At 48.5% G+C, this 22260-nt stretch overlaps 1 protein-coding gene across 1 annotated transcript in view; it reads left to right on the plus strand.

Moving 5' to 3' along the window:
- Positions 1-22260, plus strand: part of RCL1 (RNA terminal phosphate cyclase-like 1) — a 44181-nt gene that overhangs the window by 9787 nt on the left and 12134 nt on the right. The window contains exons 2-7 of the mRNA XM_006863752.1: positions 7756-7827; positions 11826-12001; positions 13947-14021; positions 14805-14929; positions 19546-19671; positions 21807-21963. Coding sequence (XP_006863814.1) covers positions 7756-7827; positions 11826-12001; positions 13947-14021; positions 14805-14929; positions 19546-19671; positions 21807-21963 — 731 coding nt within the window. The remainder of the gene's footprint in view (positions 1-7755; positions 7828-11825; positions 12002-13946; positions 14022-14804; positions 14930-19545; positions 19672-21806; positions 21964-22260) is intronic.

Below are 22260 nucleotides of genomic sequence, written 5' to 3' on the forward strand. Positions count from 1 at the left end.
CATCTCAATGTCAGGAAAACAAAAATCCTCACCACTGGACCAATAAACAACATTCTTATCAATGGAGAAAAGATTGAAGTTGTCAAGGACTTCGTTCTTCTTGGATTAACTATCAACACTCATGGAAGCAGCAGTCAAGAGATCAGACAACATATTGCAGTGGGTAAATCTGCTGCACAGGAATTTTTTAAAGTGTTGAAGAACAGAGATGTCAGCTTGAAGATTAAGGTGCGCCTGACCCAAGCCATGGTATTTTCAATAACCTCATATAGATACGAAAGCTGGACAGTGAGTAAGGAAGATCGTAGAAGAATTGATGCCTTTGAGTTGTGGTGTTGGAGGAGAATACTAAAAGTGCCATGGACTGCCAGAAGAACCAATTTGTTTTGAAAGAAGTACAGCCAGAGTGCTCCTTGGAGGCCAGGATGGCTAAGCTTTGTCTCTCATACTTTGGTCATGTTGTCAGGAGGGACCAGTCGCTGGAGAAGGATATCATGCTGGGTAAGATGGAGGATCAGAGAAAAAGAGGAAGACCCCCAATGAGATGGATTGGCCAGGTGGCATCGTTGATGGACTCAAGTGTGGCAGCGGTAGTGAGGTTGGCCCAGGAGTGGACATTGTTCCGTTCTGCTGTGCATGGGCTCGCTATGAGTCGGTTCCGACTCAATGGCACCTGACAACAACAACAGTTCCTGATTTTACTGTAGTCCAGTTTATGTCTGTCTGTGCCCTTATGAAGAAATCTTTAAATATCTTTTTAAAAGAAATTTCTGTGACCCTAACACCATGAAGAAAATTCTCCTTGAAAATTACAAGCCTTCTGTTTTAAAATATAGATGTTTTATTAATTTAACTTACAGAAATTAATTCTCCAGACCCATTACATCTGCATTTTACTGAAAAGTAGCCGTTTCAGCAGTAATTGAGCTGGTTGGTGGGTTGGCGCCCTGTGTATTGTTACTGTACTTAGTGACTATGTCGATGTGCTTTGTGCCTTGTCTGCTGACTGTGTTGTTGTGAAGTGCCATCAAGTGGCTTCCGGCTCCTAGAGACCCTGTATAGGGTTCCTGAGGAGCAGCTGGTGGGTTTGAACTTCTGACCTGTGGTTCAAAATCCTGTGCTGATCCTACTGCGCCACACCAGCAGTGGTTTTCAAACACTCAGTGTGGTCTCTTTTATAAACAAGACTTGATTTGAGGAGTTTTCATCTCTTCACAGTTAAGGAGATTAGTTTATTACATAGTATGATTTTTTTGTTTTAGTGGTGTTAACAGTTTTGTACTTGTGATCTTAGTCATCCACACATATTTTTATTTTTATTTTTTAATCATTTTTGGTATGTTGGCACATGTAATCCAAAGATTTTTTTATTTCTTTGAATGTTGGAAAGTAATTTTTTTCCAGTAACTTGCTCAGTGTTCTTTATTTATTTGAGAAGTTTTTTGTTCCCTTTGATGTACATCTATCTTTTTTTTGTCTTTATATGCTTGATCTGTTTTGGGTTGCCCTTTTTTAACATGGCTGTTTGTTTTAATATGAATGCTGTGGCTCTATAGGATAAGCACTGAACTACTAACCATGAGGTTGGCAGTTTGAGCCCACCAGCCATTCCTGAGGAGAAAGATGAGGCTTTCTGTTGCTGTTAAGTGCTGTGAGTCAAACCTGACCCATAGTGACCCTGTAGAGGGTTTCCGAGGAGTAGCTAGTAGGTTTGTGCCACTGTTGGTTCCCAGTCCAGTACTTATCCCACAGCGCCACCCCTCAAAACAATAAACAACATAGAAAAACAAAACACATGTATATATTATATGTAAAAAAATTATAATACAACCAGCAAATTAACTGAGAAAATACAATCAGTGACCTCATATTTTTGTAAAACGAAAATGTATGAATTAGTAAAATCAGAAAACAAAAAAGTAATACAGCCACTAAAGGAATAGAATAAGGGAACACTGGTTTGGAATTAGGAAAGGTGTGCACCTGGGTTGTATTCTTTCACCATACTTACTCAATCTGTATGCTGAGCAAATGATCCGAGAAGCTGGGCTCTATGAAGAAAAGCGTGGCATCAGGATTGGAGGAAGACTCATTAACAACCTTGCGGTTCAATTGACTTTGCGATCCAGGGCATTAACCCACAGCACCGCACCAGGACTCCTCTTGGCCCCATTTCTGATAGCCAATGTCTAAGTTGCCCGTCCCTGTCATTCCAGTGTACTGAGGATGCAAGCTTGATCCTTGATATGAAGGATCCTCCCCCTTTGGTTGGAATTTTGAGCTATATCCTACACCCATAAGAAAAGGTCTAGTTCATCCAGTTTTAGCGATTTATGCTTACTCCCTGGATCAGACTTCCTTATCTTCATCTGGTCAAGGGCTGGTCAGCAAGTCATCCAAGCTTGGTCAAATGGGTACTGACTGCAAGGTTGGGAGTTCTCACCTGCCTCCCCTCACTTCAGACCAGCTGGCCACTTCACTCTTAATTCTAGCCCCCAGTGTGCATGGTGTTAGGAATTCCCACATCTCCCTATACTTCAGATCAGCCATCCCATCCTCTTCTCTCTCATCTCAGGGTCAGCGGGTCTGTGTGGAACATGACCAGACGCGGGCTATGTCTTTATTGCTGCTTTTCCCCCACTTCTACTTATACGTTGACCAGCACAATCACCAGTGAGCATTGCAAGCCTGCCGTGTGTTCCCTTGGAGTTTCAGTCTTAGAAGGGGGTTTATGAATGGTCATCTTTTCATGTATTCTGAGAATCGTGATTCCTACCTCTTAAGGATTAATGACTAATGACTTGGAGCAGTTTGCTGTCTTTTCTTCCAGTTATATCTTGGGTGGTGGTGTGCCATGGAGTTGATTGTGACTTGTAGATCCTGTAGAGATGTCACGTGAGCAGCAAGCCTCATCTTTTTCCCATGGAGTGTCTTGTGGACAGGAACTGCCAAGTTTGGGTTAGCAGCCTGGTGTATAAGCCACTCTGCCGCCAGGGCTCCTTATTAGCTTCTCTAAAGAACTGGAGCTCATATTTATATGCTATTTTTAATCTTTTTCCTTAATATAGTATGAGCATTTCCTCATGTCATTAAACACTGCTTTTAAATGCATTTTTAATGGCTGCATAGAATGATAAAGATCCATCCTAAATTATTTAATGAAAATAGTTTTGTTGAATATTTTAAATTGTGGTCCAAACCCACTGCCATCGAATCTATTCCAACTCATAGTGACCCTCTATAGATAGGATTTCAGAGAGTGGCGTAGACAAGTGTGTGTGTCCCTTTTTCTACATAAACGGTGCTGCATCACAACCCCATACCTCAGACGTGATTCATCCTAGTACATCAGAACTTCCCTGCTAATGATGAGGTGGTTGTTGCTGTCAAGTCGGTTCTGACTTAAAGCAGCCCTGTGTAGGGTTTCCGAGGAGCAGCTGGTGAGCTTGAACCACCGACCTTGCGGTTCAAACCAACCTCGCAGTTGGTCTAGCGCATTAACCCACAGTGCCACACCAGGACTCCAGTGATAAGGTTGCAGATTGTATTATTACAAATTGTCGTTGTTGGTTGTCCACAAGTTGACTCTGGCCCATGTGCAGAATTGAACTGTTCCTTAGAATTTTCAAGGCTGTGACCTTTTGGAATCAAATCGCCAGGTCCGTCTGCCGAGGCTCCTCTGGGTGAGTTTTAACCACCAATTAGTTGAGCACAGAATCCACCCAGGGACTCCTGCTTTGATACAGGTTGTTGTTGTGAACCGTGGAGTTTATTTCGACTCATAGTAACCCTTCAGGACAGACTGGAACTGGGCAGAGGTGTTGCCAAGGCTGTAATCTTTACGGAAGGAGATTCCGTGGAACCACTGGTGGGTTTGAACTGCTGACCGTTCAGTTAGTAACCCTGGCCTAAACCACTGCTCCACCAGGTCTGTTTCTGAAACCTGGATATGTTAGAATTCATTTAACTGGGCCATTGGTTCTGGGTATTTAGGTTGTGATACATTTCTGTGGAATCTGTTAGTTGAGATTTGCTTCCTGTTTTCATTCATCTTTACATTGTATTCCTTTTGTATTTTTTGGTGAAAAGTTATTGACTGTTTTAAGAAAACTGAGATCATTTACCTGAGGTACAGGCATGAGAGGTGCTATCTAAGGATATCCTGAGAGGAAAGGTCTGGAAATTTAAAAAAACTCATTTAAAATGTGAAGTATAACCAAAAAAAATGTGTGAAATGCAAAATTCGTGCTTGACATTGTAAAGTGGTGACTCCCACCTAGGCCAGGAAATAGAATGCAGCCAATCCCGGTCTTCCCTTCCCTTTCGTTCCCTTCCCCACCCCGACCATTCCGGTATCCAGCCACTATTCTTTATAGTTTTCAAACCCCGTTAGGAATCCTTAAATGGCGCAGTAGACGTGGCCTTAGTTTTGAAGCTTTTCCTTAAGGTTTTCAAATACTAGAAATTTTGTGCCCCCAGGAGAAGAGCCCCAAAGGGTGTGGGAGGAGCAGGGATGGGGAATCCTGCCCATCTTCTCTACCTGAAGTTGGGGGAAGCTATCTTAGCTAGCTAGTGCTGCTGTAATAAGGAGGAGCCTTTAACAGACATCAGTCTGTTTTCTTACCGTTAGGAGGCTAGCAGTCTAAACAGAGCTCTGGCTGAAGGTCCGTGCTCTTTTGGGTGATCTCCATGTGGTTTGGCATCTCTCTGCTTCCACCTCTGTTTCTAAGCTTGCTTGTTTAATTTCTGATATTTCAAAAGAGACCGACTGAAGATGCCTCCTATACTAATCCTACTTTATTAATGTAACCAAGACAGTCCCATGGGATTGTAACCACAGGCCTGGAAGTTTAAGGATATGCGCGGCACATGTCTTGGTGGGAGCACAGTTGAGCGCAGGGTGGGCATCGGGGCACACTGTGTTGAGGTAAACCTGAACTCTCTTTCGCACCAGGTGATGGCGCTCTAGTTTCACGGTCACTAGGACTCGAGCTGGCTGTGCGTCGGATTCTTTAATGAATTTCTCCTAAAGCACCAGTTTGCTGTGGCCGGGGTGTCCTTGTCCTGCACAGAGGTCCCTAGTCTGCTGGTAGTTGGCATTTCTGCCTGTAGATTGTACAAGTCTCGCTTTCTTCTCTCCTCATCTGGAAAGGTCAAGGAGTGGAATCTTGGACTTTATGTGTGAGGACTTGTTTTCATTCTCACTTCAACTTCTGGACAGCAGCTAACAGAGCAGCTTGCCTTTGCTATAAACAGAAGTAGAAAAGCGTTGTTGTGATGGCGATTAAAAAAATTTATTTTGTTGTTGAGAATACACACAGCAAAACATCTACCAATTCAAGCACCTCTGTATGTTCACTTCAGTTCAGTGATACTGATCGCATTGTGCAGCCATTCTCACCCTCCTTTGCTGAGCACCCCCCCCCCCACCCATGAACATGAACTCCCTACCCCCTAAGGTGTCCTGTCTCATTTTTCTGGCTGCTGTTGCCAAATTGGGTCCCACAGACAGCTCTTAAGAGAGTATGATGCTCAAGGCAGGCATTTTTGTCTATTAAGCTGAACTGAGATGTCTGAGCCTGCTTTTTAAAAACAGACTATTCTGTCTCGAAAACACCGTCGGAGGTATTTCTGCTTCGACTCTGTAGCTCAGTTTCTTTCACACTTATGTGGTGGCTGCTTGTGTGTCCTGGTGTGGGATAAGCACTGGACTTCAAGGGCAGTTTGAACTGCAAGGTTGGCCCTTCACACCCACTAGCTGCTCCTCAGAACCCCGATGGCACTTAACAACAACAATGACGTCTAGTAAGCATATATGTGTCCCCACAACCTAGCACATAAAGAGAAGTCGGACTGCAGCGACAGTCTTGTGAGCAGCACTCGTACATGTATAGTGAGTGACTGATGCATTTTATTGTTAAGATTTCATTAAAGGTAACTGTTGGCTGGGGGGCCCTCACATGGCTTCAGGGTCCTTAGGTCGGGCAGTGAGTACAGTTGAACAGGGATCATATTTTCCAAAGGCAGAAATTGGCTCGAGGGAGTAAACTGAGCAGAGGCAAACTCGTGGCAGAGGGTGTGGACTTTGGAGGACAGACTTGGGCTCCAGTCCTGGCTCTGCCACTTGCCAGGCATTTGACCAGCGCAAGCAGGCCAGCATTCCTGGGTCCCAGGTTCACTGAGAGCCCAGCAGGCAGTCGGCGCTCAGTATGCAGTGACTCACCATGCTGAGCTATCTCAGGACCTGTAGCGGGGGTGGGGTGGGAGGGGGGGTTGGGCGGGGTTGGGGTTGGGGGCACCAGGATGGGAGCTAGGGGCAGCGTTGAGTCACAGGTAGATGGGAATTGCTCTGTGGATCAGCCCACCTTGGGTTTGTGACAGGATCGGAAGTCTAATGTGTTAGCTACCAGGGTGCTATGGGTGCTTATTTGCCGGTAAGAGGTGGAAGTTGACCAGCACATGCGTACCAGTGCAGTTGGCTTAGCGAGAGACCAGAGGGTCTATTCCCTACGTCAGAGAATTCACCACTCCCACATTTCACACTCAACAGCTAGTTTTCTTCCCTCTTTTTGAAAAATGACCGACTTTTCTGTTTTAAATCAGTGTATTTTCTGATCAAAAGGGATGAATGCACATTTAAACATAAAAATATATTAACAGGACAACTAAGTCCATATGAAGTCTGTCATTGAGAAAACCTATATCTGAACACAGAGCATTATTTCTTCAGGCATTTGAAAGCAGTGGCAATAATTCTGGACGTCCATGTGCCTTTTTAATGTGTGCAGACATGAGCTGCTGAAAGCACCTGCCCATGAAAAGGGACACATTGTTCTGTGGGATGGTGGTCTTGCTCTGTTGCTGAGACTGAAGAGTAGCCCTTGAATTCATCTTCCTGCGCTCAGGACTTCTGCTGTGAGGAAGATTCTGGCTTTAAAACTCCTCCCTGCGTTTTGCTCTTCCTCTCTTACTGGGTGTGGCCTCCAGAGGTGGGGGCTCTTGGTGTGGCATTGTAGGATCAACACTGGACTGCTAACCACAAAGTTTGCCGTTCAAACCCACCAGTCACTCTTCAGAAACCGTATACAGGGTCGCTATGATTTGGAACCCACTCGATGGCAGAGGAGTCTTGGTGGTGTGATGGCAAGTGCTCAGCTGCTGACTGGTAGGTTAGTAGTTCAAACCCACCAGCCACTCTGCAGAATAAAAGACCTGGTGATCTGTTCTCCTTAAAATTCCCGCCTTGGGAACCCTAGGGGATTAGTTCTCTGTCTGACAGGATGAGCTGGGATTGACTCAACAGAAGTGGGGTTTTCAGAGTCGTAAGACCAGATCTTAATGGATTTTATGCTGCTGACGTTAATACCGCATTACACTGCTGGTGGAGTTCCGGGTTCACTTGGCTGTTAACAGAGAAGTTGGAGGTTCGCGTCCACACAGACGTGCCTCAGAGAAAGGCCTCAGTGTGCTTGCAGAAACTCAGGCCTTGAAACCCCTGTGGAGCCTCATCCTGTCTCACAGAGTAGAGTGGCAGCTGCCTTACTGGCCAGTTGCTGGTGGAGTTGCTTTTTTCCACTGATTGTGAACGTGACTTGTTCCTAATAGTGCTATTAAACATGCTTATGCAGGTCAGTGCTTTTCACCGGCTTCCCAGTCCTTCCCCAGTGACCCCGGGTGTGACCCACCCTCTCAGATGCGGGGATCTCCGGAAGGTGACCAGTATGTGGCCAACCTGTCCTTTCTTTTCCTCTACAGATTTTGAAGCCAGCTTCATAAGGCTGATGGACAAAATAACCAATGGTTCTCGAATTGAGATAAACCAAACAGGTAAGTGCCTGGACTCCTTCAGCCTTCCTGGCCTCCTCACTTGTGCGGAAGGAAATGCTGTGTTCAGATGGGAAGACTCAATTCCCTGTTTGTGATACAGTTACTCAGAGGTGTGCGAGAAACTCCCCAGTGGAAGGGGACGCACTCCATTTCAGGGAGCTAGAAGACTGTGGAAAAGTTCAGATCAACAAGCAAATACTTCCTCTGTTTTTAGCAATGAAACTAATATCTGACACTTAAACCACTTTCAAAGCCCGTTTATATAAATGACCTTGTTAAGTTCTTATCACAAACTGTGAGCTAGGTAGATAGTTGCATCTGTTGAGTTTTTTTGTGTTTTAACACAAGTACTTCTGGTGTAGCATTGTAGGATCAGCACTGGACTGTGACGCACAGGGTCAACAGTTCAAGCCTACCAGCTTTCTTCAGAAACCCTACACAGGGCCGCTATGGTCTAACCAACATGTTGACACATAACACAAGTACATGCAAAAACCACAAAACAAAACAAATGTGGTGCTCCATCCATTCAGCTCTTTCCTCTGTTAACTCCTCTCTCCAGACAGCCACGGTCACAGCCTGGGGTGCAGAGGTGTCTGCATTACATACGTTTGCTTGTGTGGCCACAGAGGTGCCAGGGGGCTTCAAAGTTTTATGGAAAATGGAATTCAGAGCTAATGGGGTTTTTCCATGAACTTTTTGAAGCCCCCTTGTATCTCAAGCCATAAGTAGGAGCATACTGTTCGTATTATTCTCCAGCCAGCTTTATTCACTAATATCAATTTCCGTGTGGGCCCATGCAGCCCACTTCAGCAGTGTGCCATCAGATAGATGCATCCTCATTTATTTAACTGCTTGAAGTCTAGGTGTTTAGATTCTTTCTTTCGTTTTCCCCTGATTAAAAACTCGAACATCTGCATAGTATAGGAGACCAAATCCCTTGGCTGACTCTCTGAACTGGGTCTTTCCACACATGTTCACAAAGGAGACTCTGACCTTTCCCGTCTGTTGGCGCACTTCAGAAAGAAGACAGGCTTGGGTTCATAAGTGTCCCTGTCCTGCCTAGGGCTTGGGGAGCTGTAGCTGCATTCAGCCATGCCTTGCCAGGAACAGGTCAAAGGCATGAGAAAGTCAGATGTCTTTTGCCAGACTGTGACTCCCCCTGGTCTTCCACCTTTGATGTTGCCAGAGATTTTGTCAGTAACTTTTCCTGGGTGAGTCAGAGGAGATGATGATTTCGAGTTGGGTTTAAGGAGTGAGGCATGTACATGATCTCACTCCCATCCCGTGTCCTTGCCCTCCCCACTCCTTCACGCTAGTGAGCTGGTCATTTTCTCATTTGGAGAATTTGCGAGCATAAACAGGTAGATTGTATGACTTGATGGAATTATTATTTAAATAGTTATGTGGTCATTGTTTGACCAGATGCTGTTTACCAGGAATGACCCAGACTCTTTCCCTTTGAGAAGGGTTCGGTTCTGATCAGACTCTGGGTTCAGATTGTGATCATTTGAATTTTTGCTTTTAGTTTATTCTATGAAACATCCAAGAGCTGCTTTCCTTTTGAATGACTAACATACCACTTTCTTGTGTCAGCAGGTTTGGTTTTTGGTAAATTACCCTAGGAGACTGCAAAAGATCTTACACAGTAAAAGCCCCCTGTTCACTCATATCAGGGTATTTTCTTCCAATATGTAAATACAGTAAGAAAATCCAGTACTTTTCTGAAACTTAACAGGATGATACGTTACGAGGACCAGTCAGAAAGTATTGCTACCAGGGCTGCAGTTCTTCCTGCACAGACTCTTCCAAACAAACACCTTCACACATGGCTCTGCCTTCCCTGGAAGGCTGCAGTTCTCTCAGTAATAGTCCTTTCTTAGTCTCCTTGGGGTGCCTTAAAAAAACAGTCTAATAAAGCCATGGCTTGTGAGGGGCTCTGCTGAGTCAGTTCGATTTAAGACAGAGGTTAACTCAGAAGGTTTAAGTGACTGGTTTGGGACTCCCAAGGGGGTGGTCTTGATAGATTTTCTCAAAGGGCACAGGATGATCACAGGGGTTTCTTGTGAAGACGTTTAAAGAAAACAGAAAACTGCAGTGATGAGAGAAAGGCCAGGAAAGTTCTAGACTTGGTCTCCATCCCAGCAGCGTACCTGCTCATTACTCGGGAGGGGCGCAGGGAGCAAGGGCTGCCCGGGGAGAATTTTGTTGGGAACTTTACCCTACCCACCCTCCAGTTCTGATATTGCCCCTACCGACTTGTGTTTCTTCCCCAAACTCAAAGACCATTGAGAGAGAACATGATTTGAGTCCATGTTTTTGTTGAATAAAGGTCTCTATGATATTGTAACTATACTTTTGACTTACCCTTGTGTTTGAAAAGTAAATAAAGAGACTAAGGAGTTTCCACTAAAGCTGTAGAATAATTTGAGAGACTTGTTTTTGCTAAATTACATTTAAATAGCTCCTGCTACTTGAATGGAGAGCACAGTGGCTCTGTAGGATAAGCACTGGACTATGAACCACAAGATAATCAGTTCGAGCCCACCATCCAATTTGCAGGAGAAACATGAAGCTTTCTGCGCCCACAAATATTTATAGCCTTCAAAACTCTCTACAGCGTCGCTATGAGTCCAAATTGACTGGATGACACTTAAGAACTGCAGATTCATTGAACTGAGAGTTGGGGTCAGTTACTGAAAGGCACATTTAGTCTGCATAGCAGTTTGGCAAAGGTGGCCTCATTGTCTCTATTTTACCGTGTGGAGAGTGACATTCTGAGGGCTTAAAGAACTGCCCCCAGGACCGACTGACTCCTAGACCTCTCCCCTTGTTATAAAACCACACTTACTGTTCCTACAGTGAAGATCCCAAAATGCCAGTATTGGCAGGGAAGAGGTGGGGTCCATGGCATGTTCATTAAAAAACCCTGCTCAAGGTAGAAAGTACACAGAGCATTGTAAGACTGACAGATCTAAGAAAGCAATGAGCCTGGCCCAACCTTGTATTTGTGGGAGTGGAGGTGTGGAGTAAAGTAGGAACTCATTCGGAGCCCCTCCCAGGTACGTCCTGGTACTCCCAGACCTCCGCACCTGGAGCCCTGTGGCACCCGCTCACCTGTAGGCCCTCAGGCTCTGGCAGGCCTTCAGCTAGGTGGGCCCAGCTGGTCTTGGGTGTTGGCTTTTTCCTGAGTGTTACGTTTCAATGAGATATTATCTGGCTTCTGTAACAAAGATCTAAAACCAGATGACTCCGTAGAAATGCTAGAAATGCTTTTCTTTCTGCCACCTGAATGTGACATTTTGACACAAGAGACCAGGTGGAGCCCAGCTGGACTTGACACAGGACAGACACAATATCCGGTGAGGTGGCGCTCTGTTGGGAAACCCTTGAGGCCCCTCATTGCCGACACGGTCACGTCTTTCGCCCACCGCTGAGTGCACTCCTGCTACCTGAGCCCAGCCTCACGTCCCCTCCACTCTCCTCTGTGGGGTGGATGCCGGCCCCAGCAGCCTTTGTTCATGAAGAGAAAACTGCAAACCCTCTGACTCCTAGCAACCCTGTAGGACACAGTTGAGCTCCCTAGAGGGTTTCCTAGACTGTCATCTTTACAGGAACACACTGAAGTCTCTGGAGAGCAGCTGGTGGGTTTGAACTGCTGACCTTTCAGTTAGGAGCGCAACAGCTAACCCACTGCGTCACCAGGACTCCTGGATTTAAGCATAAAGCCCAAACCCCACTGCCATCGAGTCAAACCCTGTATAAAGTTTCTGTGTCTCTCGGAGCGACTGGTGGGGGTGAACAGTCCAGTGCTTATCCTCCTTGTCAGCACTGTCTGACGTGTGACTTTGGGGGACATTGGCAATTCTGGTGGCGTAGGGAGGGATTCAGTTCGTGACCACTGGTGAAGTTACCCTCAGAGCTTAGGACAGTTGCAGGGCTTGGCAGCAGGGGTCAGCCCTTGGCCTGGGGGACAGAGCTCTCTCCTCTGGCTCCAGGCACCACCCTGTACTACCAGCCGGGCCTCCTGTACGGCGGCTCTGTGGAACACGACTGCAGCGTCCTCCGCGCCATCGGCTACTACCTGGAGGCCCTTCTCTGCCTGGCCCCATTCATGAAGCACCCTCTGAAGGCAGTTCTGCGTGGCGTGACCAACGACCAGGTCGACCCTTCCGTGAGTGTGGGCTTTGTTGCTGTCTTGTCACCACCCAGCTTCTGAGAAAAGTTCTCTGTAACACAGGGTTTTGTCTTTGAGGGTTGTGCCTTTAGCTTATTTACATGTGGTTCTTAAGCACATCCCTCTAGGTGGATGTGCTAAACCTCTTCCTCTTGTTATTCTCTGCCCCCATTCATGGGGGTCAAAATGCTGGCTGCTGCTGCGCCTGGGACCCTTGTGATCCCATCGGGTTTTCAGTCACTGAAGGTTAGAAGTGGCTCTCCAGGTCTTTCTCTCTGGTCTCCTAGTCTGGAAGAACCACACAGAGGCCTGGGATGACAGGTGGGGTGGTGTGTGTGTATGTGTGTCTAGAGAAGTGCTTCACATTCACAGGTGGCTGCCGGGGGGCCTCCCACCTTGAGCTGCTCTGCTGTCCAGACAAGCTGTGGCCTTAAAGCTGGTGGCTGGGGTGGGACAGGGAGCCTTCTTGTCTCTGCCTCTGCAGACACGGGTCCAGGCCAGTGAGCAGGCGGCTTCCCAAGTGGAGGCCGCTACCATTCCCCGAGACACTTGCCAGGGTAGAGTTGTGTGTAACGTGTTTTTAGCTATTGGGAGACTGACTCCTCCGCTCTTAGAAATCCAGCTGCACAGATTCGTCTCCTGGGGTGATGAGGATAGAGCAAGGCTGGAAACCTTTAGCTGTGAAGGACTGTCATACAAGCTGTGTAGAATTTGAACTAATTTCAGGGGATGGCTTTAACCTTCCTGTATTGTCTGCAACATTGCAAGCATTGGACTCTTCAGTGAATTAGCGGGAAGGGAGGCAACTGCACTTTTAGGTTGGAGTTGGGGGCGGGGGGATATGGGGGTTGGTGCCTCAAACAATAAAAAAGTCCCATGTGTACAGGAGATTTCAGCACTGTGTGTCCCAGTTTAGGGCATTTAGTCGCAGATGATTTGCTTTCTCAGTGGCAATATGGAAAAAAGTTTTATATCTAAACTATGACAAAGATCAGTTGACAAATTCCCCTTAAATGATACTTGTATAATAAAAACCAACAAACGCTGCTTTCGAATTGGATCTGACTCCCAGGGAGCCTGGTGGAGAGAGGAGAATTGCGGTTGCTGTCTTTTCCTTTGCTGGAGAAGGTGTCTGACGCTGCCTGAGCTACACTACCCTGGCGGGTACCTGCATAGAGTGTGGTCTCTCCCTCCCATCTGTTCAGGCATGTCCTCGGTTCTGCCATCTGCACACATGGGCTGGGAGGCTGCAGGGCTCTGCCAGAGGTGGAGCTCCGCGCCTAAGGGCCATAGTCAGTGGGGCTGTGGCACATCAAACCAAAGGTACGGCCTTTTCCTTGACTTGGCGGCATCTCTGGCTTGATGACAAAAATCCTGGGCTCTTTGCCTTTCTGTCTGCCCGAGCTCTGGGGCTGGTTTGGAGTTCGTGCCTTCCATGTGGGCAGCCCTCCTCGGGTATAACTACCACGTGTCTGGGAGAGGAGACATGCTTGGTTGCTGTGTTTCTGGGGAGCTTCCAGACTAGGACAGACTAGAAAGAAAGACCTGGTGACTTACTGCTGAGAATCAGCCACTGCAAACCCTATGTTGTTGTTGTTGTTATGTGCTGTGGAGTCGGTTCCGACTCATAGCGACCCTGCACAGGATTTCTGAGGCTGTTAATCGTTACAGGAGCAGAACGCCTCATCTTTCTCCCGTGGAGCAGCTGGTAGTTTCCAACTGCTGACCTTGCGGTTCGCAGCCTGATTTGTAACCACTACGCTACCAGAGCTCCATGGATCCCAGTAATCTGTTCCTCAGCCTGTTCTGAGGATGAGACAGACTGACAGCATTTTGTTCCGTCATGCATGGCATTGCCACGAGTCAGGGATCTGACTAGACAGCAGTTACATCAGCAACAAGCTCTAACTAAACTCTTCTTTCCCCTGAACTAATTTTATAGGTCGATGTTCTTAAGGCTACAGCCCTCCCTCTGTTGAAACAGTTTGGGATCGATGGTGAATCCTTTGAGCTGAAGGTAAGAATGCATGACCTTTGGCTGTATGAGCCAGAGTCCCCGCTGCCGCTGCCCATTCTGACTCATCATCATCCTCTATAGTGTTTCCCAGGCTGGGCGTCTATGGGAGAAGAGGGTTTGAATTGCCAACCTTGTGGTTAGCAGTCTAGTGCTTATCCTACAGGCCATCAGGGCTCCTTATAACTGAGTGAAACATCTTAAAGAATCAGTGTGTGTATGTCACATTTGAGGTGCCATGTAGGAGGGGGCTTTGAAAAGTTTGTGAAAAAATGGCATCGTATTTCTAGTCTTTCTACGACTATTCAGAAGCTCCCTCAGATGAGAAGACTCACAAGATTCATGAAGTCCTGCGGAAGCTTGAGCTGACAAGAGCCTTAATAATGGCAGTTGTAGTCAGTAGTTAACTTTACGCATGCTCTGTGGTAGGTACTGGTGTGAGCCAGCAGATCCTCACAGCAGACCACCAGGCTGGCCCACCTCTGTGTAGGATCAAGGTGACGTTTCTGACGGGGACTTCTGACCTGGAGTCCCACGGTTTCCACATCTGGTGGCAGCAGCTTCCCATCTGTCCATTCCCATTTGTCTGTGCGCTGTCAAAAGAAACCCCCTTTATAGGAGTGGTCGCCCTCGGTGTCTGAAGCTGTTTTAAACAGGGAAGGCACCCTGTTGGCACAAATGAAGGTGCAGTTGGTCCTGGCGGGGTGGATAAGTTCACCCTGGTTTGCTTTGTGGCAGGCTGGGTGTGGCCTCTACCCTGTCCTCACTCCCCTCTGCCCTGTGCAGATTGTGCGTCGGGGAATGCCCCCGGGAGGTGGCGGTGAAGTTGTTTTCTCCTGTCCGATCAAGAAGGCCCTGAAGCCCATTCAGCTCACGGACCCTGGAAAAATCAAGCGCATCCGTGGAATGGCGTATCCTTTGCATTCCGTTTAGAATACTTCTTAACTTTTGTGTCTCCAAGGTATGAGTGAGTAATAACGGCTTTCCTTCTTCCCAGGTGGTTTGCCTTCTGGATGTGGTGTTTTATTGTCTGTCTCCTCGGGACTAGATGGGTCAGTTGGTTCGTTACTGGCAGACCTGGGAGACATTGCGTGTTCACTTACAGACTGTCACGTTAAAGTGAATATCGCCATAAAGGGAGTCACCTGAACTTTGGGGTTTCCCCAGTGCACGTAGAAGTGCTAGTGGCATCCTACTGTAGTCTATGTAATAGCATGATGAAAATGTCTGAAATGCTGTGAGGATGACCAAAATATGACACCGAAATAGGAGGTGAGCACATGCTGTTGGAAAGAAACCCGGTGCCGCTAGACTTGCTTGATGCAGGGTTGCCACAAACCTTCACTTCGTTCAGGGCCCAGTGTCTGCTGCACAGGGCAGTGAAGTGCGCGTGCGCATGTGTGCCTGTGTATGGCTTTCTTTCCGCCTTACACTTTAGCAGGTGACTCCTGTATGTGTGGTCCTTTTGGAAGGGCCTTGATCTGGGAGCCGTAAAGGCCATAGAGCAGACAAAATCTGCAAACACGTACAGGGGGCTTCAAAACCTTGTGGGACAATGGAATGAAAAGATAAAGCGATTTCCTCATGAACTTTCTGAAGCCCCCTTGTCACTCTGGTGGAATGGGTGGGACTAACGGAAGCTTTGAAGCTGTGGCCTGAGACAGCCGGAGGATCAGTCACAAACTGTCCCAGCAGTGACTAGTGAGTTGCTTTGCATGCGCTTCCCAGTCCCCTCCTCTGCTCTCCAGGCCACGGGGTCCAGGGCCCTTCTGTAGCCCAGCAATTTAGTTGTTGCTCCACACAGCTGCCCAACACCTCTCAGGAATGTGGGTCTGAGTTGAGGTTGTCATCTTTGGTAGTTGGGGAGTCTGGCCACAAAAACTAGCCATCTTTGGAAAACACTTGAGTTGATTTTGTGGTTTTTTCAGTTTGTGGGCTGAGCTTGGAGATGTGTATCCCTGAAGGAGGCTCAAGTCGGGAGACAGTAGCCCCACTCTGTATGCATCATGCCTTTCACTGAGCCCCTCTGTGGCTCATTCTCCCCCTTACTGTCCACAAATGACCAGGTAGGGCCTGAGTTGGTTCCTGCCTTTTACCGGCCGGGACTGGACAGGGCTGTGAGCTCATGTTTAATACCATCCACTTCTGTTCTCTGTGTCGAAGGTGGGGGTGGGGGGGTGGGGAGCACACTCCCATTGAGTCCCCACTACCTCCAGTCCAGGTCAGGAGAGACGGAAGTTACCCCATGTGAGGTAGAGAGAGGAGTGCTCTGGTCTCCCCTCCTGAGGTGGGTTGAGGAAGGAGCGCTGTGGGTTTGTTTCTGGCCCTTTCTAAGTAGCCGTAGCCCAACGACACCAGAACACAGGCTTCATGGTTCAGCACAGATAAGCTGACGGGTGACTTGGAATTTGGGTGGCGATCTGGTTTTCCTCCCTGGGGGTGTGTCAGCCTGTCTGTCACCCCTATGTTCTTGACAAGCGGGCTCTCACATGGGCTACTGCTCTGCTCTGACCCTGTCAGTCCTATCGTGGTGTCCCTAACTCAGCTTCAGAAAGTCACGAACCCTTGTGATTGGCTGCAGCGCTGTGTTTGTTTAGGAAGAGGACTCGTGGCTTTCATCAGATTTTCAGAGGTCTCTGGTCCTGGGAAGGAGGAGATCTCTGCTTTGGGATGCAAATCCTGGACAGTGATGAAGAAAACAGGACTGCCTTTCCTTGGGTTTGCACGCACTCGGTGCTTTAGCGCTTGGTCCATGTGACCCTTGTTTCACTGACAGGAAGCAGAAGCGCAGAGATCCGGCATGCTTGAGCCAGAATGGCGCAGGAGGCTGGAGCTGGGACTGGCTTGTCACCGTGGGCCTCCACGCCAAGCCCGATGGCTCTGAAGCACCTTTGCCTTTTCATCCCACTGAATTCACTGGGTTTTCCTTGTCCCAAATTGGCCCTGACCTCTGATCTCCAAGGGACAGAGGGAGCTGTTTCCGAGAAGGGGACTGTGTAATCCTGAGCAGGTGCCTCAGTTTTCCTCAGGGTTAAAGCCTGGGCCTCCCCGGGCCTCTCCTTAGGTTGATGGCAGATGAGGAATGCCTCAGGATCCTGTTCAGAGAGAAGAAGGGAGAGTGGGCAGTGTCCGGCCTTGGAGGACAGCAGCTCCCGGTCCAAAGGGCATGTGGAGAGCTGTGTTTGTGTGAGCCGTGTGTGGGCCAGGGGCCGCGCTGTACAGAAGAGATGGTGTAACGGGCTCTGTGGACGAGTGTTGAACAATCCCTCGGCGCTATTGCCTCATTCCAGGTTTGTCCTCTGCAGCCAGTCAGATGCCGATCCCACTTTTCTGAGCCCCGGAGGAGTGTGGTGGGGAGCTGCGGGCCACGGCAGCACAGGAAGAGCAGACTGTGTGAGCCAGGGACAGCCGTGTGGTCAGTTCACGTGAAGCTGGCTGGGGGTTCGCCGAGAGAGAGGGGAGGTGGAAGAAGAGCTTGGGGAGGAGGCTGTGAAGGGTGCAGGTTGGAGGGTCCTGAGTAGCTGGGAAGAGCCATGTTTTCATGGACTGTTGAGGGTGGATCAGAGGGGGCAGGCAGTAGCAGGCTGGGTACCCTGCATTGTTGATGTTGGCTGCCATCAATCGGTTCCCACACGTGGAGACCCCGTGGGTGCAGAGTGGCACTGCTGAGGGCTTTGAGGGTGATGACCTTTAGAAGCTGATTGCCAGGTCTGACTTCCCTTGTGCCTCTAGATGAATTCAAACAGCCAACCTTTCAGCAAATAGCCAAGTGCATAACTGTTTGCGCTGCACAAAAAGTCTAAACCAGTTACGACCAAGTTGGTTCTGACCCATGTGTACAGAATAGAAGGACTCCAGAGTATTTTCAAGCTTCGGACCCTCCAGAAGCAAATCGCCAGGCTTTCTTTGGAGGTACCTCTTCGTGGCTTTGAACTGCCAACCATTTGGTTAGCAGTCGAGTGAGTCATCTGAGTATTTTGTTTCTGCAGCTTAAAGGAAAGTTAAATAAGCTAACAGTATTGGAGCTATTGGGCTGCACTCAACAGATCGCCCATCTTCTCTTACCTCTTAGACTTAATGTGGGAAGTCGGGGAGGATTTCTGCGGTCCGTGCGCCATTCCCCCACCTGGACAGCTCGCTCACTTCAGACAACGCAGGCCTTCCTTGTACATGGAACGTGCTCAGTGTTTGTTTGATCTGTGGAGTTGGGGAGAGCCAGTCTCTGCCAGAAAATCGAATCATCTTTAGGAGCCAGTTTCTACTTCCTCAAGTACTAGTCCTTGTGCCTCCCTCTTGGGGTGACCTGTTGTGGACGCGCCGGTCTTCATTAGGTGGGTGGCGGCAGCAGTGTGGTCACTGAGGCTCCATGGGGTTGTCAAGGCTGTGACCTCTCACAAGCAGATCGCAAGGCCTGTCTGCCGAGGCACTAACCTTCCAGCCAAGTAGTCCCATGCTGTGGGTAGCACAGGTTCCTCATAGCTAGTGGGTGTACTGTAGGTGTACTGGGTCTGCGTCATTCACAAACGGGAGAAGTAAATCTTGGATCATTGGAAATAGGCTCTGTGCAGTATATAATATATAACCCTTTCTGGGTCTTTATAAACCACACCCACCATGCTTTTTCACGAAATGTGCCATGCTTCTCTAGAAACCAGACTAGGAGGCTGATGGTTGGCCTTAGGTTCTAGAGAGAGAGCTGGGTGGGTTCCAGCAGAGGGGACAGATGGGCCTGATGTGTTTGCAGCAGTGTGCCGTCACCAGGAGCTTGGCTCGGGGTGCAAAGGCAAGGTACCCTCACTCATTCCAGCGTTGAGTGGACCCTTTTCTAGGGGAGAGTGTGCACTGGAAGTGTGGGGGGACAGGGGGAGTGTTTATTTTCCAACTCTCTTGTTTGTTTGCATCATTGTGAGTATCATTTGTTGTTGTTGTGTGCCGTGGAGTCGGTTCCAACTCATAGCAACCCTGGCACAGGGTTTCTGAGGCTGTAAATCTTTATGGGAACAGAAAGCCTCCTCTTTCTCCCGCGGGACAGCTGGTAGTTTCAAACTCTTGACCGTGAGTGAGATTAGCAGCCCAGTTCGTAACCACTACACTACCAGAGCTCCTTATGAGCATCAATTAAGTCTCATATAATAATAATGTAAAAAATATGGTAGCATCAAACTAAATTATTAATGCAAGGGGCTTTATATACGAGTGTGTGGGCAAGTGGAATGTAAAGATAGTGAAATTCTCCCACAGACTTTTGGAGCATGCTCTCATAACTGGAATACAGAATGGCAGGAGCGCCCCATTTGTTTCTGTGGTTGCTAGTTGCTGTGGGGTCAGCTCCAAATGTTGGGGTCCTTCTGTGTAACTGACGAAAGGGTCCCTGGTATGCCCATTGTTGCAGCTGTGGTGTCGACCCATGTTCTGGAATATTCTGTGTCTTTTGGGCCGTCGACTTTACCGACCAAGATGTCCTTTTCTAGCTCCCCGTTACATCTGACTTCCCCGGAGTAGGGGCTTCCTTAACTCCCGCCTGCAGCTACTCAGTGCGAGTGTCCCCGCAGATGGCCAACCGGATCGTGGATTCCGCAAGGAGCATCCTCAACAAGTTCATCCCTGACATCTACATTTACACGGACCACATGAAAGGGGTGAACTCTGGGAAGTGAGTGTGCGCACTGGGGCTGGCGGCCAGTGATGGGGGCCATGGGTCCTGCCCTCAAAGTGAGCCTGGTGCCTTGAGCTTTAAGTCTGCCTACACTCTGCTCCCACCCTCAGTAAACAGCAGTGTAGCAGGGAAGATCCCTTGTTGTCTAAGTGCCAGTTGGCTTCTCTCTCCACTGATGGGAACCACACCCCTAGATTTGGGAAACTTGTACATTTGGGTTTGGTTTAATGAAAGGCCTTTGAGAAATAACCTCACTTTAGCTACTAAACACAGGATGAGTGATAATCTGTCAGTGAAGTGAAGCTCTGGTTGTGTATTTCGAAACCAAAAGGTATGGAAGCAGTTAAAACCAGTTTAGTGTTTTCCTTTAAAGACCCAAACTTCACTACCATTCCGTCACTCCTGACCGTGTAGGGAGAGTGGGAGCGCTCCACAGGGTTTCCGAGACCAGATCTTTACGGGAGCAGACTGCGTCAGCTTTGTGCTGAAGAATGACTTTATGGTTAGCAGTCCAACACTTAACCTACTGCACCAGCAAGGCGTATTGAAACTTTAAAAATTGTGTAGCTGAAAATACACACAGAAAAACACACACAACGCAACAGTTCCCCCTTGTGCAATTCATTGCCATTAGTTACATTCTTGGAGTTGTGCAATCTTCTCTCCCTCCTCTTCTCAATGGTTCTTACCACATTAACATAAACTCACTGTCCCAGAAGGTTCCCATCTCATCTGTCTCATTTTGATTCCATAGAGATTGTTCTGAAAAGAGCTTAGTGCTCAGAGCAAACTCTTATACTAGTTAATAAGCTCAATTGTTTGGTTTTAAGGTGAAGTGTTAAAGGTTATTTTGAGTCATTAGTTTCCGGGGTCCTGATCTAATCTCTGGGGGCGGAGAAGTTGAAATTCTGTTTTGCATTTCCCCACTTTTGATCAGAATCTTCACTGATAGCAGCTGGACACCATCCAGTTCTTAGAGTTTCATGGCAAAGGAGGCAGCTGTTCATGGATGCAGTTAGCCACCTTCTGCATCCTTGTCCTATTCCTGACTTCCCCTTCCCTTGTTGCTCCAGGTGAATAGAGACCCCAGGCGCTATTGCAACTAGGGGTAAAGCAAAAGCACAAAGCACGTTACTAGGCCAACTCACTGGGATGTCCAGGGAGCTATTTGGTTGTACATAGCAGCCACAACAGCTCCTCTTGGTGGGGGTCACAAATACAGGAACCTGCGCGCACACAGTCTTCATGAATACAGCTTTTCACAGGTGTGCATATTCTTTCTCATTATGAAGACTGTAAGCCCCCAGAAAACCTGAAAGGACAGTACAAGGAACGCCTGGATAGCCCTGCTGCCGGAGCTAACGATGCATGCTCGGCCAAGTTGGCTTTGTTTGTGGGTTTTGTGTTTGCTTTTGAAGACCATCTCAGTGTGTGTTGGGGACCTCGGTCTACTTGCGCTCGGAAGTTCTCAGTTCCTGAAAGTAAGACTGTTAGCGTCAGCGTGGTCTGGGGCTGACCACCCAGGATGAGGCTGGAAGTGTGGCAATGACAGGTTGAACACTGGGAGAGGATTTTCGTGCAAAGCTGGTGCTTTCTGCTGGCTATAAGCTTTAGGGAAGAGGTCACCAGGCTTTTCTTCCGGAAGGCACCGGTAGAAGGATTTGAACCACCAACATTTAAGTTAGTTTCCAGTGACCCTGTATAGGGCTTTCAGGGAGCAGCGAGGGGGTTTGAACCACCGACCTTGAGGTTCACAGTCCAGTGCTGAAAGTACAGTGGTGGTGGTGTGCTGTGGAATCGGTGCCGACTCATAGCGACCCTGCATAGGGTTTCCGAGGCTATAAATCTTTATGGGAACAGAAAGCCTCATCTTTCTTTCGCAGAACAGCAGGTAGTTTTGAACTGCTGACCCGGAGGTTAGCAGCCAGATTCGTAACCACTACGCTACTGCGAAGCACCACGAAGCCCAACCCATTGATGCCAAGTCACAATGCAAGCCCACAGTGACCCTGGGACGGAGGAGGACTGCCCTCCCGACAGAGTGCCGTCAGAAGCTGTCCTCTCCCCCTAGCTGGCCCGCGGAGACCCCATCTCATGACCCCTGCTCAGTGGCTGTGTCTTTGAATCCCCAGGTCTCCAGGCTTTGGACTGTCTCTGATCGCAGAGACCACAAACGGCACCTTTCTCAGTGCTGAGCTGGCCTCCAATCCTCAGGGTCAGGGTGTGACCGTGCTGCCCGAGGACCTGGGCCGGAACTGTGCCAAGCTGTTGCTGGAGGAGATCCACAGGGTACGTACCACCTCTGCTGTTCCTCGCTTCCCAGTCCTACATCTCGACACCCTCCTGAGTTCCAAGCAGGTAGCCTGCTTCCGTACCCGACCAGGGGCACATTCACTGGTTTCCTTGGTCAGCTGGAGGAGTTGGTAAGCAGAGGTGGCCCCACAGGGTGGGGACACAGGGCAGGGAGGGGAAAGAGCTGGTACCTCCTTGTAAGGAGAGAGCGGAGCAGGTGAGGGGTGTCAACGGGAGGGCACACTCCACTCTGCGCCTGGCAGCACCCCCTCATTACTGGATGACTAGCTACAC

This window comes from Chrysochloris asiatica, unplaced genomic scaffold (genome assembly GCF_000296735.1).
Source record: "Chrysochloris asiatica unplaced genomic scaffold, ChrAsi1.0 scaffold00056, whole genome shotgun sequence".
NCBI classification, from domain to species: domain Eukaryota; kingdom Metazoa; phylum Chordata; class Mammalia; order Afrosoricida; family Chrysochloridae; genus Chrysochloris; species Chrysochloris asiatica.